The sequence below is a fragment of the Bombina bombina genome, chromosome 10 (genome assembly GCF_027579735.1).
Source record: "Bombina bombina isolate aBomBom1 chromosome 10, aBomBom1.pri, whole genome shotgun sequence".
NCBI lineage: Eukaryota > Metazoa > Chordata > Amphibia > Anura > Bombinatoridae > Bombina > Bombina bombina.
In genome coordinates this window covers 84,009,641-84,023,193 of record NC_069508.1, presented here as the reverse complement: position 1 = coordinate 84,023,193, position 13,553 = coordinate 84,009,641, and the positions used below count along the sequence as shown (strand labels likewise).

The following is a 13,553-nucleotide window of genomic DNA, read 5'->3' as shown; positions in this document are numbered from 1 at the left end:
AGCAAAAAATTAATGGAAAAAAAAAAAAAACCCTATGAAAGATTTACCATGTTCACTAAAATTGCACAACAAAATGTATAGTGTTGCTACATTGTATCGCAATTACTTGCATGGTGCACAAATTTAAAAACTCTCAACTTACAATCTAATAATGTGTATAAATTCAAAATACATATTGCCGTTTATACAACATAAATCAAAACTAAAAGTTCATACATAATTTTAAAATTCTATTGACTTAAAAACTGTTTTTCGATAATACTCAAATAACTGATGTCTATATGCGTTTGTAGCACATTGGAATAGATGAGCCGTTTGCAACATTGTATCAATATTCCTAACACGCTACATTAATTAGAGAACTCTATATTTATGAATCCGATAATATAAAATGTATTAAAAATTGCGTATGTAAAAACTATGTTTGTTTGTGATTTCTTACATAAAGCTTAATAAACAATATTACTCCAACAACTATACGTGTATATGAGCTAGTCTCATAACCTATGGGTAGATCTTGGACGTCCGATGAAAAACCAAAAACACATACAAACAATACCTCACGATCTATTCATGGAGGAAGGAACCATAAATGAGTCCAGATACAAAAGTACCCGTTGTGTTAGACATCATTACATGCAAAGTAAGCAATATCCTTAACTCCTATGATCAATGCAGTAAAAAGTATTAGAGATTAAAATAAATATTTTATCTTAAAACCATGTAACTGGTTATTTACATATTATTACACTTATTTAATAATTTAAAATGAATATCTCTATTCCACACACACATATACATATATATATATATATATATATATATATATATATATATATACACACACACACACATACATACACACACACATACACTAGGGCTGCAACTAACGATTATTTTCATAATCGATTAATCGGCAGATTATTTTTTCGATTAATCGACTAATCGGATAAAAAGAGAATCAATAATAGTTTTCTATGTTTTAAATAAAATCCACATAATGAGTGTTACAAATATAAACTTCAGACTAAAACTTTACATTAACACAACTGTTTCTTCCATTTTTAAGCAGCAGAGCACAGTTTTATAATTAAACAAAACAAAACCACAAACTGTTTGAAAAGAGGTATCACTGTTAATAACATTCTGTTATTCACGCTTTCAGAAACTTTGCATTGAAATGCAAAAATCTCAACATGTCCACATGCTTCTGGCTAAGGCTGGTTCTCTGTTTGCAGCTATATTTCCTGCAGTAGAGAAAAGGCTGTTGAGGTGTATAAGTAGGGTTTTGCCAATTTCACCAAAGTGGGATATTTATCTTTGTTAGCTCTTCACCAATGCTAAGTGTTTTCTACCTTGGCAAGGGGCCTCTCAAAGTAACCCTTGACTTCATTCTTACATAAAAATATCTTGAATATCTATATGCTAGACATGTGCGATTCGGTTCGGCCCGAATCGAAATTCGGACGAATTTGTTCGAATTCGGAGATTCGGATCGATTCAAATTTCCGAATTGCTGTAGTTCCGAATCTACCGAATAAATCCGAATCGATTCGAATTTATTCGGTAGATTCGGATGGCTGTGTATTACACTAGTATACTAGTGTAATACACAGCACATCCCACTTTACAGTGACCGAATTTCCGAAAATCCGAATCGATTCGAACCGAATGCGAACTGAATTTTTTCGAATCCGAAACGAATTTGAATCGATCCGAACCAAACTTTTCGCGGCTGCACATGTCTAATATATGCAATGGTAAATAACCAGCTATAAGGTTAGGGGAAATATCTAGTCCGCTCTAAAAATAACGAATATATACTTATAAAGGTTGAAAAAACAACTAATCGATTATGAGATTTGTTGACAACAATTTTCATAATCGATTATTATGATTAGTTGTTGCAGCTCTAATATATATATATATATATATATATATATATATATATATATATATATATATATATATATATATATATATATATATATATATATATATATATAGTGGCGTAGCGTGGGTTGTCAGTGCCCAGGGCAAGGCAAGTATTGCGCCCCCCCAAACCCCATTTTAGATATGCTGCTTCTTACATTTGGGACAAACCAAGCAAAGACCCAAGCCTGGTAGATCACATAAAGCAAGGGACACTGTCTCCTCTCCCACAAAATGCTCCCTTAACCATCTTTACTGGATAACTAACAGTTATTGCTGATGATACCCATATCTCCAAAATATGTCCCTTGTCATAAGCAGCTGCTAATCAGTAGCGCCTTACAAACAAAGCCATGAAAATAATATATTGGCAATACAAGAGGCAGTGGGTGAAGCATTATGCAAGCATTATGTGCTATCCCCCTGTGATCAAACCCTGTCTGCAGCTCTCTAGAGCTGGGCAAATATATACAATATTAAATTTTAAGATTTATTCTCATTTTACACATGGGTGGAAAGCCCCCCTTAACCCCCATCTGGTGGTGACATGTCCTGATCTGTAAAACTTCATGGTACAAATACTGCAGACCACAGGGTGCACCCACCCCCACATTGCAGCAACCCATATTGTATATGTGGTGCAATAGGTTTTTGGTAAGTCGTTAAAAAGAGGAAAAGGGGACACACAGGTTGGCAGCTGTTACATAAGGTTGTCCCTGCTGGGCAGACTGTCTTTTGGGTGCCAATGACATATAAAAGTGGGGTATATATTCTACCTTAATAAATATAACAATTGTAAGTAATCAATATAAAAGGGACATGGGACAGACAACCCAGCATTATATACATATATGGGGGGAGGGTGTATGGTATTTAGGGGGGTGCTGTTAAATTTATTTACTAACACAAATTATAGTTATTTTTTTTACTTTAAATGCAGCAAGGGTGGGTTTAATGTAAATAAAAAAGGCAATGAGCACCCAAACCCTAAAAATCGGTAAAAGTCCACACCTCAGGAGTCCAGCAAGAAATAGATTCAAGATGGTGAATTCATAGGACTTCTTTGATAGGAGACAAACACAGTGAAATGCCTGGTGAGCAGCACAATCATGGTGCCAGACAGCACACAAATCCCTAAATCTACTTCTGCCCTAGGAAGATCATGGAGGGGAAAAATCAAATACAGGAAACAAGGCCTCATTTTTGTCAACTGTCACAAATATACTTTTTTTGTGCAAGGACAAGATGGCGTAAGTTGTAATCAGAACCCGGTCAAACAGGAAAGTATGGTCTCTGATCACCCCACCATCCCACTAACTAGGTAACTGGGGTTAACAGAAAGGCAGAGCCCAGCCATGCTGCCACCAGTGCCACGGGTTTGAAAGAGATTTATTGCACTTTTTAAGGATTCCTCCCCCCCACTTCTGCTTAGAGATCCTTAAAAAGTGCCCCAGGCAATGCATGGCATTCTGGCTCTGGGTCTTTTGTTGGAAGGGAACTTAATTGTTGGGTAATAATAGAACCGTAATTAAGCTGCATTTTGCATGTTGCTAGTATCAGGCAAAAAAAGGGCTATAAGTAAGTCTGGTCCTGACACCTTACCTTAGTCGCGGCATCACCACATTCCTGACGGGTCGCAGAACAGAGCTGGGGGCCTGTCAGAATTTTTATCCTCCCTTTGCTAAGTTGAGGCTGGAAACGCCCCTCAGAATAATGCGCCCGGGGCAACCGCCCTTGTTGCCCCCCCACTATATATATATATATATATATATATATATATATATATATATATATATATATATATATATATATATATATATATATATATATACACATGCACACATACATACACACACACACACACACACACACACACAATGATAATAAGAATGTATCCAGAATTTATATTAACACTACATGAATGCTGCCATATAGATCTATATAGAGCCCAAGTGGTTGGAGTGTTTTTAATTTGTATATCCACTCAAGATGGATGTGATTTGAGAAAAACCCTGCAACATGGGGGGGACATAAACATAGGACTAAATCTTTTTTTAATGGTAAGACTCTTGTATAAAAAATGAAATGTAATTGTTTACTGTCCCTTTAAGATTTTATTGTATAAATAAATATTAAGACTGATACAATGTCTAAATCATTTTTAAGATGGCTCATACCTCAGTGCGCAAAGTGATTATTTTTTCTTGCATCTAAACAGTGCCATTTTTATTACAGTTTATTTGAAAACAGTACAGAGAAAAAAGAATAGCAGAATGAATTACTTTATGGATACAAAATGGTATATTATAAAGCTCATGGGAGGAGAGGTATTGAGATAAAACATTACATATCCTGGGACCCTGGGAGGTGGGGGATTGTTACGGAATGAATACAAAGTTGTTGTTTTTTCCCCCACCCCCCCCCCCCACTCTCCCTTGTGTTTATACTCACTGAGAAAGGGTGGATAAAAAGGGATAGTCTAAGAGAGATACAGGTCAGGAAGAAAATGGGTATCTAAAGTCAGTTTTACATTTTTCTTCTTACTGGTTGATACATTTATTAATTTCATTAAAATGAACTTGGAATTCTTTAGTCTTGATTTGTGTGTTTAGATGAAAGGGATGTGAAACCCACATTTTTTTCTTTCAGGATTCAGATAGAGCAATTTTAAGAAACTTTCTAATTTACTCCCATTAACAATTTTTCTTCGTTCTCTTGGTATCTTTATTTAAAAAGCAGGAATGTATGCTTAGGAGCCAGACCATTTTTGGTTCAGCACCTGGGTAGTGCTTGCGGATTTATGGCTCTACCCAAATGCTGAACGAAAGAATGAAGAAAAATTGATAATGCGAGTAAATAAGAAAGTTGCTTATCCCTTTAATGGAAGATGGGACCGTTATTATGTTAGAATACATGTATTTCAATGGAAATTCCATACCTGCTTAGATAAGTCTATTTGGTTTTTCCTCCTTTTTTTAAGTATTCTTGCATGCTGCAACAGAAGTAGTGCACATTTGGAAACTGCCATGCACAATGACAAATCTAGCTAGCCACTGTTTATTTGCTATGTAACTTTTAAACTATGAAAAAAAATGCAAAACATGTAAAGTTTCTGCTTTCTATTTTGCAAGGCACAGCAGTCAAAAAGCTGGTAACAATCACTGATCTGTAAAAAAATGCATTGCTCTGTCACAGGATGCATCAATGTGTGTACCAAGATGCAAAGCTTTACCAACTGGCTTCTGCAATGGGTTTAAATAAGAGAAAGTATTTAAAGAACGCTACGGGTACAGAAGGAAAGAATAGTATAGTGAGCAGTAACAATGCTTCTGTAGTTAAAACTATGGGGTACATATCCCTTTAATGCCCAATTGTACAATTGCGTAAAGGGATACTAAACCCTAATTGTATCATGGTTCAGATAGAGAATGCAATTTTAAGCAACTTTCTTATTTACTCCTGTTATCAATTTTTCTTCCTTTTCTTACTATCTTTATTTGAACAAGCAGGAATCTAAGCTAAGGAGCGGGCCCATTTTTGGTTCAGTACCTTGGTTGCGCTTGCTGATTGGTGGCTAAATGTAGTCACCAGTCAGCAAGCGCTATCCAGGGTGCTCACATTTTTTGCGTTTTCAAATAAAGATAGCAAGAGAACGAAGAAAATTTGATAATAGTTGTAAATTAGAAAGTTGCATGCGCTATCTGAATTATGAAACAAAAAAAAAATTGGGTTTAGTATCCCTTTAACATGTTTACTAGTGTTCTCTCATTATTGAATTTTATAAAGCACATCAAATTCCACTCTTAGCAAATACAAAAAGCAATTTATCAATTTTCTGGCTCCTAAATGTGAAATAATATATACACTCCAGTGGTGGAAGCATTTATTTGTTATAATGTACACCAGCTATTTTCAATAAGGAAGGTCCAATCATCATGGGTTGCCCAATTCACCAGATGATAATGTTGCAGAAACAGTGCAGATAATATGTAGATGTCATATTTGGAGACATTGCTTAGGCAAACAGATACAAAGCAGGGCTAAACTAAGATTTTACCCAAAGCAGATTTTATTTTAAAACAAAAAAATGTCCCATTTCATTACTTAATCTATTAATTTTGAAATAATTACTTCACATTATAGCTCACTGTTGTGCAATAAATATGTTGGGGGCGCTTATTTAAAAAAAAAAAAAAAAAAAAAAATATGTGCGCGAATTTACATACGCTAACCAAATTAAGCATTCTGCATACATCTATCTAAACTGTTAAATAGCGATCTAGAATTAAAAATTTTTAAAAATTGCTAATTGCAAACAAGCTTCACACTCACCTTGTCTCTGGGTTTAATATATTTGTGCAAAACTCCGCACAGCTCCAGGTAACCTCCATACCACTCAAATACTCGCTCACCCCGGCGCTTGAAGAACTGCTCCCAGTACTCCTGAGAGGCAAAATCTTTGGAACTCCGAGGCAGAAGATTCATCACGATCACCTTACACACAGAGAAGTTCTAACATACACGTGCAGTAACACAGATAGATATCTTCTTCCGGGTTAACGAGAGCATTGCAATAAAAAGAACAACCCGGAAGAGTTATTACAGGGAGCAGTGCATTGGTCTTGTGAGTGCTGTGACATCGGTCCTTTAGAAGGATTGGACCTAGCTGCTTCCTTACTGCAATGCAATGGCAGGAGTGTCGAATAAACCCATAGTGTTTGTTACTGGGAATGCAAAGAAGCTAGAGGAGGTGATGTAAAATGATTTAATTTTACAGAAGCGGAGTGTCATAGCCTACAAATATACTGATTTTATCTGGCATTAGCTACTAAATATTACAAAAATAAAAATAAATGAATAAGAACATTTCAGCTTTGCAAATGATTTGCAATATCATATTACCCCTTAAAGAGCATTGTGAGCCACATGCTTATAGGGTTAAAATGTACTGTAATTGTCTTAGACTTTACTTGTATATGATCTGGTGCATGAATGCTAGCAAAACGTATGAATTATATTGATGTACGCAGCAAAGCACCATTTTTTAGCAGCACAGTTAATAAATGTGTCTACAGATGTAGATATAAGCTCACAGCCTTTAAAGGGACAACTTGTGACACGACTGTAGAAGTGCACACACACATAGCCTTAAAGGAACAGCTCACACCATACGCAGTCTTTAATGGACAGGCCATAAAAGGACACTTAAAAAGGCAAGCGCACACAGCCTTTGAAGGGACAGCGCACACAATCACACACAGTCTTAAAGCAGCTCACACAGTTTTAATGGAACTGGCACACACACCTTTAAAGGGACAGTCTACACCAGAATTTTTATTGTTTTAAAAGATAGATAATCCCTTTATTACCCATTCCCCAGTTTTGCATAACCAACACAGTTATAATAATATACTTTTAACCTCTGTGATTATCTTGTATCTAAGCCTCTGCAAACTGCCCCTTTTTTCAGTTCTTTTGACAGACTTGCAGTCTAGCCAATCAGTGCCTGCTCCCAGATAACTTCACGTGCAAGAGACAGGGGCATATTAAGGCATAGGCCAACAAGGCCGGTGCCTAGGGCAGCAGATTTTTAAGGGGCAGCAGAATTTTGAGTCCCTAGGGCCACTCTACTGAACTCAGGGCCGGGTGGCTAAATCAACCAATTACTAATGACTTAAATGGCTGGCCCGGCTATTGCTATCCTATGGGATTGTATGTGGGTGCGCATGACGTGGTGACAGTGGAGGCGGAGCTCACTTGCGCAGCCTGGCCTGGACTGAGAGGGAATGTGGTATTCTTCCTGGCTCCACCGCGTGATCGAGACTCACACAGACTACACAGTGCAGTGTGCACTACAACATGACCACTGTGAAACAGGATATGCCTTCCTCCCTTCAATACATCTTCATTAGGCATTAAAATACTTAAACAGATTAGTCACTAAATACTTGTACATTTACTGTTTGTCTATCTGTCATACATGCAAAGAATAAGTATTTATTGCTGAATCTATACAACTATGTGACTTAAAACACAACTGAAAATGTTGTATGCATTTAATACATTCAGAAACAATACAAGTATATACTTTATTATGATTGTATCCTGTGACTTTATCCCCTAGGATACAATTCCTAAACCTACCATAACTAATGTTGTATATTTTAAGTACTTTTAAAGGCCAGTTTTTATATTAATTACATATTTATCCAAGCAGATATTTTGCTTAAATAACTGTCAATCACCAAAGAAGATGTTTAAGGTTTAACAACTACCTACTGACAAACTATCATACAGTGAAGGATATTTTTTTCTGATATAAACACTTTAATCATCTGACTTGCAAAATAATGTCTTAAAATATGTGTATATATATATATATATATATATATATATATATATATATATATGTGTGTGTATGTGTGTGACCAGAGTGAATGCAAGCCCTGTTGAATATCTACTTAAAAATATATTATTTTTTTTATTTTTTACACCCTGCCCCAAAAATATTATGTCTAAAAAAAGGCCTTAAACCTGGGGTGGGGCAGCAGAATTTTGAGTGCCTAGGGCAGCACAAAACTTAAATACGCCCCTGCCAAGAGAACAAAGCAATATTGGTGATAAAAGTAAATTGGAAAATTGTTTAAAATTACATGCTCTATCTGAATCATGAAAGTTTATTTTGGCCTAGACTGTTCCTTTTAAATGGACGACTTCTACTGCATGCACATTCTTAAAGGCAAAGATCACAGTACACACAATGAACACAGCCCTAAAGCGAAGGTCAATTTCAATGAATTAGTGACTGGTTTTTAATAATCCTATTAAAAACAAGGGCACTTTAATTAATCAAAATTGACATTTCACTCCTTTTCTTCAAAAACTTACCTTTTAATCCTGACAGCCGCTGCAGCGCTGCCTCCGCCCGTCGCAAGCCCTCTTCGGAGGTCCAAAATGATGAATCTGGGTTCCTCCAATCATGGCGTTGCATCAGGCCATGATTGCCCCGGGGGGGAAGCCGTGATTGGAGGAAGCCATCATTTATGACGTAAGAATAGGCTTCCGACGGCAGGGGGGAACGCTGGAGCGGCTTTCAGGATTAAAAGGTAAGTTTTTGAAGAAAAGGAGTGAAATGTACATTTTGATGAATTAAAGTGCCCTTGTTTTTAATAGGTTTATTAAAAACTGGTCACTAATTCTTCGAAATTGACCTTCACTTTAAAGGGACATTAAACTCTTTGAGATGACAATATAAAATAACACTGCAATATATTTTCATTATTTTTTTGTCCTCTTTTTCCTGTATTTCCATTCTGAAATTGTGAGTTTTTTAGTTTTTGTTAGAAATGGAAGAGCAGAGCACTGTTTTATAACATTGGCTGCACACTGTAGTGACCTATTTATACCTGTCCCTAATTGGCCACAACAGAGAAAATAACCTAAGTTGCATCATGACAGCTCCCATTGTTTTATAGACACTAAAATTTTACACTTATTTTGTCAATATTTAAACAATTAATGGAACTTTAACAAATGCATCTACATGTTGTTCTTAGAATGATGCCGTCAAAGAAAAGATTAGTCTATCTAGCATTTATTTAGTGCTTAAAGGATTACTGTTTTTTACTTTTTTCGTTACTCAATAGTCCCATATTTTGTATAATTATCATCTATTAAAAGCTACTAACCTATATTTTGTATAAAACGAAGCTTACAAACCTTATATTTTAACTAAATATTACCCGGCCATGACGTCACCTTTCCCAGCCCATCGTTTTCGGCATAGTGTGTATATGAAATGATTGACAAATAACATTTCGCTCCTATGCATATCATTACCAGCATAACCCTTCCTAATAAGCCTGCGCGTCAATTCAGCTAAATCGCGCATGCGCATTTGTAATTGTAGAAGCCAAAGTTACCCACATCTCTGTTAGTTTTACGCTTGCGCATTGGAGGGAAAATCTATTGAATCGGTTATCCAGACTTTCTACGTATTAGAACACATTGACACGTCTTATATCTAGCTAAATATTGTATGGCTGTTTACAATTAAAAAGAACTAAAGCAGTAACTTTTTTTGTTCAGTTTATATGTAAACAAGCTGTCACTAAGCACCCACACTATACTACACTGTTCTACCCCCTATACCGGCGTCCCCGGAGCCCCCCGCAACTAAATAAAGTTACTAACCCCTAAACCGCCGCTCCTAGACCCCGCCGCAACTCTTATAAATGTATTAACCCCTAAACCGCCGCTCCTGGAGCCCACTGCCACCTACATTATACCTAGTAACCCCTATCCTGTCCCCCCCCCTATACCGCCGCAACTAAATAAATGTATTACCCCCTAAACCGCCGCTCCCGGAGCCCACCGCCACTATAATAAATATGTTAACCCCTATACCGCCGCTCCTGTAGCCCACCGCAAGCAACATTATACATATTAACCCCTAATCTGCCCCCCCTACACCGTCGCCCCTATAATAAATTTATTAACCCCTATCCTGCCCCCCCTACACCGCCGCCACTGTAATAAAATGATTAACCCCTAAACCTAAGTCTAACACTAACCCTAACACCCCCCTAACTTAAATATTAATTAAATAAATCTAAATAAATGTAACTCTTATTAGCTAAATGAATCCTATTTAAAACTAAATTCTTACCTTTAAAATAAACCCTAACATAGCTACAATATAAATAATAATTATATTGTAGCTATCTTAGGATTTATTTTTATTTTACAGGCAAATTTCAATTTATTTTAACTAGGTACAGTAGCTATTAAATAGTTATTAACTATTTAATAGCTTACCTAGCTAAAATAAAGAGAAATTTACCTGTAAAATAAATCCTAACCTAAGTTACAATTACACCTAACACTACACTATCATTTAATAAATGAATCCTATTTAAAACTAAATACTTACCTGTAAAATAAACCCTAAGATAGCTACAATGTAATTAATAATTACATTGTAGCTATTTTAGGATTTATATGTATTTTACAGGTAACTTTGTATTTATTTTAGCTAGTTAGAATAGTTATTAAATAGTTATTAACTATTTAATAACTACCTAGCTAAAAGAAATACAAAATTATCTGTAAAATAAATCCTAACCTAAGTTACAATTAAACCTAACACTACACTATCAATAAATTAATTAAATTAATTACCTACAAATAACTACAATTAAATTCAATTAAATAAACTAACTAAAGTACAAAAACTAAAAAAATAAGTTACAAACATTTAACAAATATTACAACAATTTTAAGATACTTACACCTAATCTAAGCCCCCTAATAAAATAACAAAGCCCCCCAAAATAAAAAAAATCCCTACCCTATTCTACATTAAAAAAGTTCAAAGCTCTTTTACCTTACCAGCCCTTAAAAGGGCCTTTTGCGGAGAATGCCCCAAAGAAAACTGCTCTTTTGCCTGTAAAAGAAAAATACAGCCCCCCCCCCCCCCCCCCCAGCATTAAAACCCACCATCCACATACCCCTAATCTAACCCAAACCCCCCTTAAATAAACCTAACACTACCCCCCTGAAGATCATCCTACCTTGAGTCGTGTTCAGCCAGCCGACCACCAATGGAACCGAAGAGGAGATCCGGAGTGGCAGAAGTCATCATCCAAGGGGCGCTGAAGAAATCTTCCATCCGATAGAAGTCTAAATCCAGGCGGCGTCTTCAATCTTCATCCATCCTGAGCGGAGCGGAGCCATCTTCAGAGGAGCCTACGCGGAGCCTACGCGAATCAGATTCAAGTTCAATCCGATTGGCTGAACCAATCAGCCAATCGGATTGAACTTGAATCTGATTGGCTGATTCAGTCAGCCAATCAGATTTTTCTACCTTAATTCCGATTGGCTGATAGAATCCTATCAGCCAATCGGAATTTGGGTGACGCCATCTTGGATGACGTCACTTAAAGGTACCGTCATTCGTCGTTAGTCATCGGGAAGAAGAGGATGGATCCGCGTAGGCTCCTCTGAAGATCGCTCCGCTCAGGATGGATGAAGATTGAAGACGCCGCCTGGATTTAGACTTCTATCGGATGGAAGATTTCTTCAGCGCCGCCTGGATGATGACTTCATCGGATGGAAGATTTCTTCAGCGCCCCATAGATGATGACTTCTGCCGCTCCGGATCTCCTCTTCGGTTCCATCGGTGGTCGGCTGGCTGAACACGACTCAAGGTAGGATGATCTTCAGGGGGGTAGTGTTAGGTTTATTTAAGGGGGGTTGGGTTAGATTAGGGGTATGTGGGTGGTGAGTTTTAATGTTGGGGGGGCTGTATTTTTCTTTTACAGGCAAAAGAGCAGTTTTCTTTGGGGCATGCTCCGCAAAAGGCCCTTTTAAGGGCTGGTAAGGTAAAAGAGCTTTGAACTTTTTTAATGTAGAATAGGGTAGGGCATTTTTTTATTTTGGGGGGCTTTGTTATTTTATTAGGGGGCTTAGATTAGGTGTAAGTAGCTTAACATTGTTGTAATATTTGTTAAATGTTTGTAACTTATTTTTTTTATTTTTTGTAACTTAGCTTTTTTTATTTTTTGTATTTATTTTAGCTAGGTAGTTATTAAATAGTTAATAACTATTTAATAACTATTCTAACTAGCTAAAATAAATGCAAAGTTACCTGTAAAATAAATATAAATCCTAAAATAGCTACAATGTAATTATTAATTACATTGTAGCTATCTTAGGGTTTATTTTACAGGTAAGTATTTAGTTTTAAATAGGATTCATTTATTAAATGATAGTGTAGTGTTAGGTGTAATTGTAACTTAGGTTAGGATTTATTTTACAGGTAAATTTCTCTTTATTTTAGCTAGGTAAGCTATTAAATAGTTAATAACTATTTAATAGCTATTGTACCTAGTTAAAATAAATTGAAATTTGCCTGTAAAATAAAAATAAATCCTAAGATAGCTACAATATAATTATTATTTATATTGTAGCTATATTAGGGTTTATTTTAAAGGTATTTAGTTTTAAATAGGATTCAATTAGCTAATAAGAGTTACATTTATTTAGATTTATTTAATTAATATTTAAGTTAGGGGGGTGTTAGGGTTAGTGTTAGACTTAGGTTTAGGGGTTAATCATTTTATTACAGTGGCGGCGGTGTAGGGGGGGCAGGATAGGGGTTAATAAATTTATTATAGGTGGTGACGGTGTAGGGGGGCAGATTAGGGGTTAATATGTATAATGTAGCTTGCGGTGGGCTCCGGGAGCGGCGGTATAGGGGTTAACATATTTATTATAGTGGCGGTGGACTCCGGGAGCGGCGGTATAGGGGTTAACATATTTAGTATAGTGGCGGTGGGCTCCGGGAGCGGCGGTTTAGGGGGTAATACATTTATTTAGTTGTGGCGGTGTAGGGGGGGCAGATTAGGGGTGCTTAGACTCGGGGTACATGTTAGGGTATTAGGTGTAGACATTTCCCATAAGAATCAATGGGATGTCTGGCAACAGCGAACCTGAACTTTCGCTATGGTCAGACTCCCATTGATTCCTATGGGATCCGCTGCCTCCAGGGCGGCGGATTGAAAACCAGGTACGCTGGGCCGGAAAAGTGCTGAGCGTACCTGCTAGTTTAAATTTTAAGT

The 13,553-nt window shown here is 36.5% G+C and overlaps 2 protein-coding genes across 2 annotated transcripts in view; one reads left to right on the top strand and one right to left on the bottom strand.

Annotated features, from left to right (window-relative positions):
• The window catches only part of METTL13 (methyltransferase 13, eEF1A lysine and N-terminal methyltransferase), a 580,907-nt gene extending 574,444 nt beyond the window's left edge, over window positions 1–6,463 (bottom strand). The window contains exon 1 of the mRNA XM_053693228.1: window positions 6,265–6,463. Coding sequence (XP_053549203.1) covers window positions 6,265–6,417 — 153 coding nt within the window. The 5' untranslated portion in view covers window positions 6,418–6,463. The remainder of the gene's footprint in view (window positions 1–6,264) is intronic.
• Window positions 6,464–6,549: 86 nt separating this feature from the next.
• Window positions 6,550–13,553, top strand: part of ITPA (inosine triphosphatase) — a 460,036-nt gene continuing 453,032 nt past the window's right edge. The window contains exon 1 of the mRNA XM_053693229.1: window positions 6,550–6,682. Coding sequence (XP_053549204.1) covers window positions 6,620–6,682 — 63 coding nt within the window. The 5' untranslated portion in view covers window positions 6,550–6,619. The remainder of the gene's footprint in view (window positions 6,683–13,553) is intronic.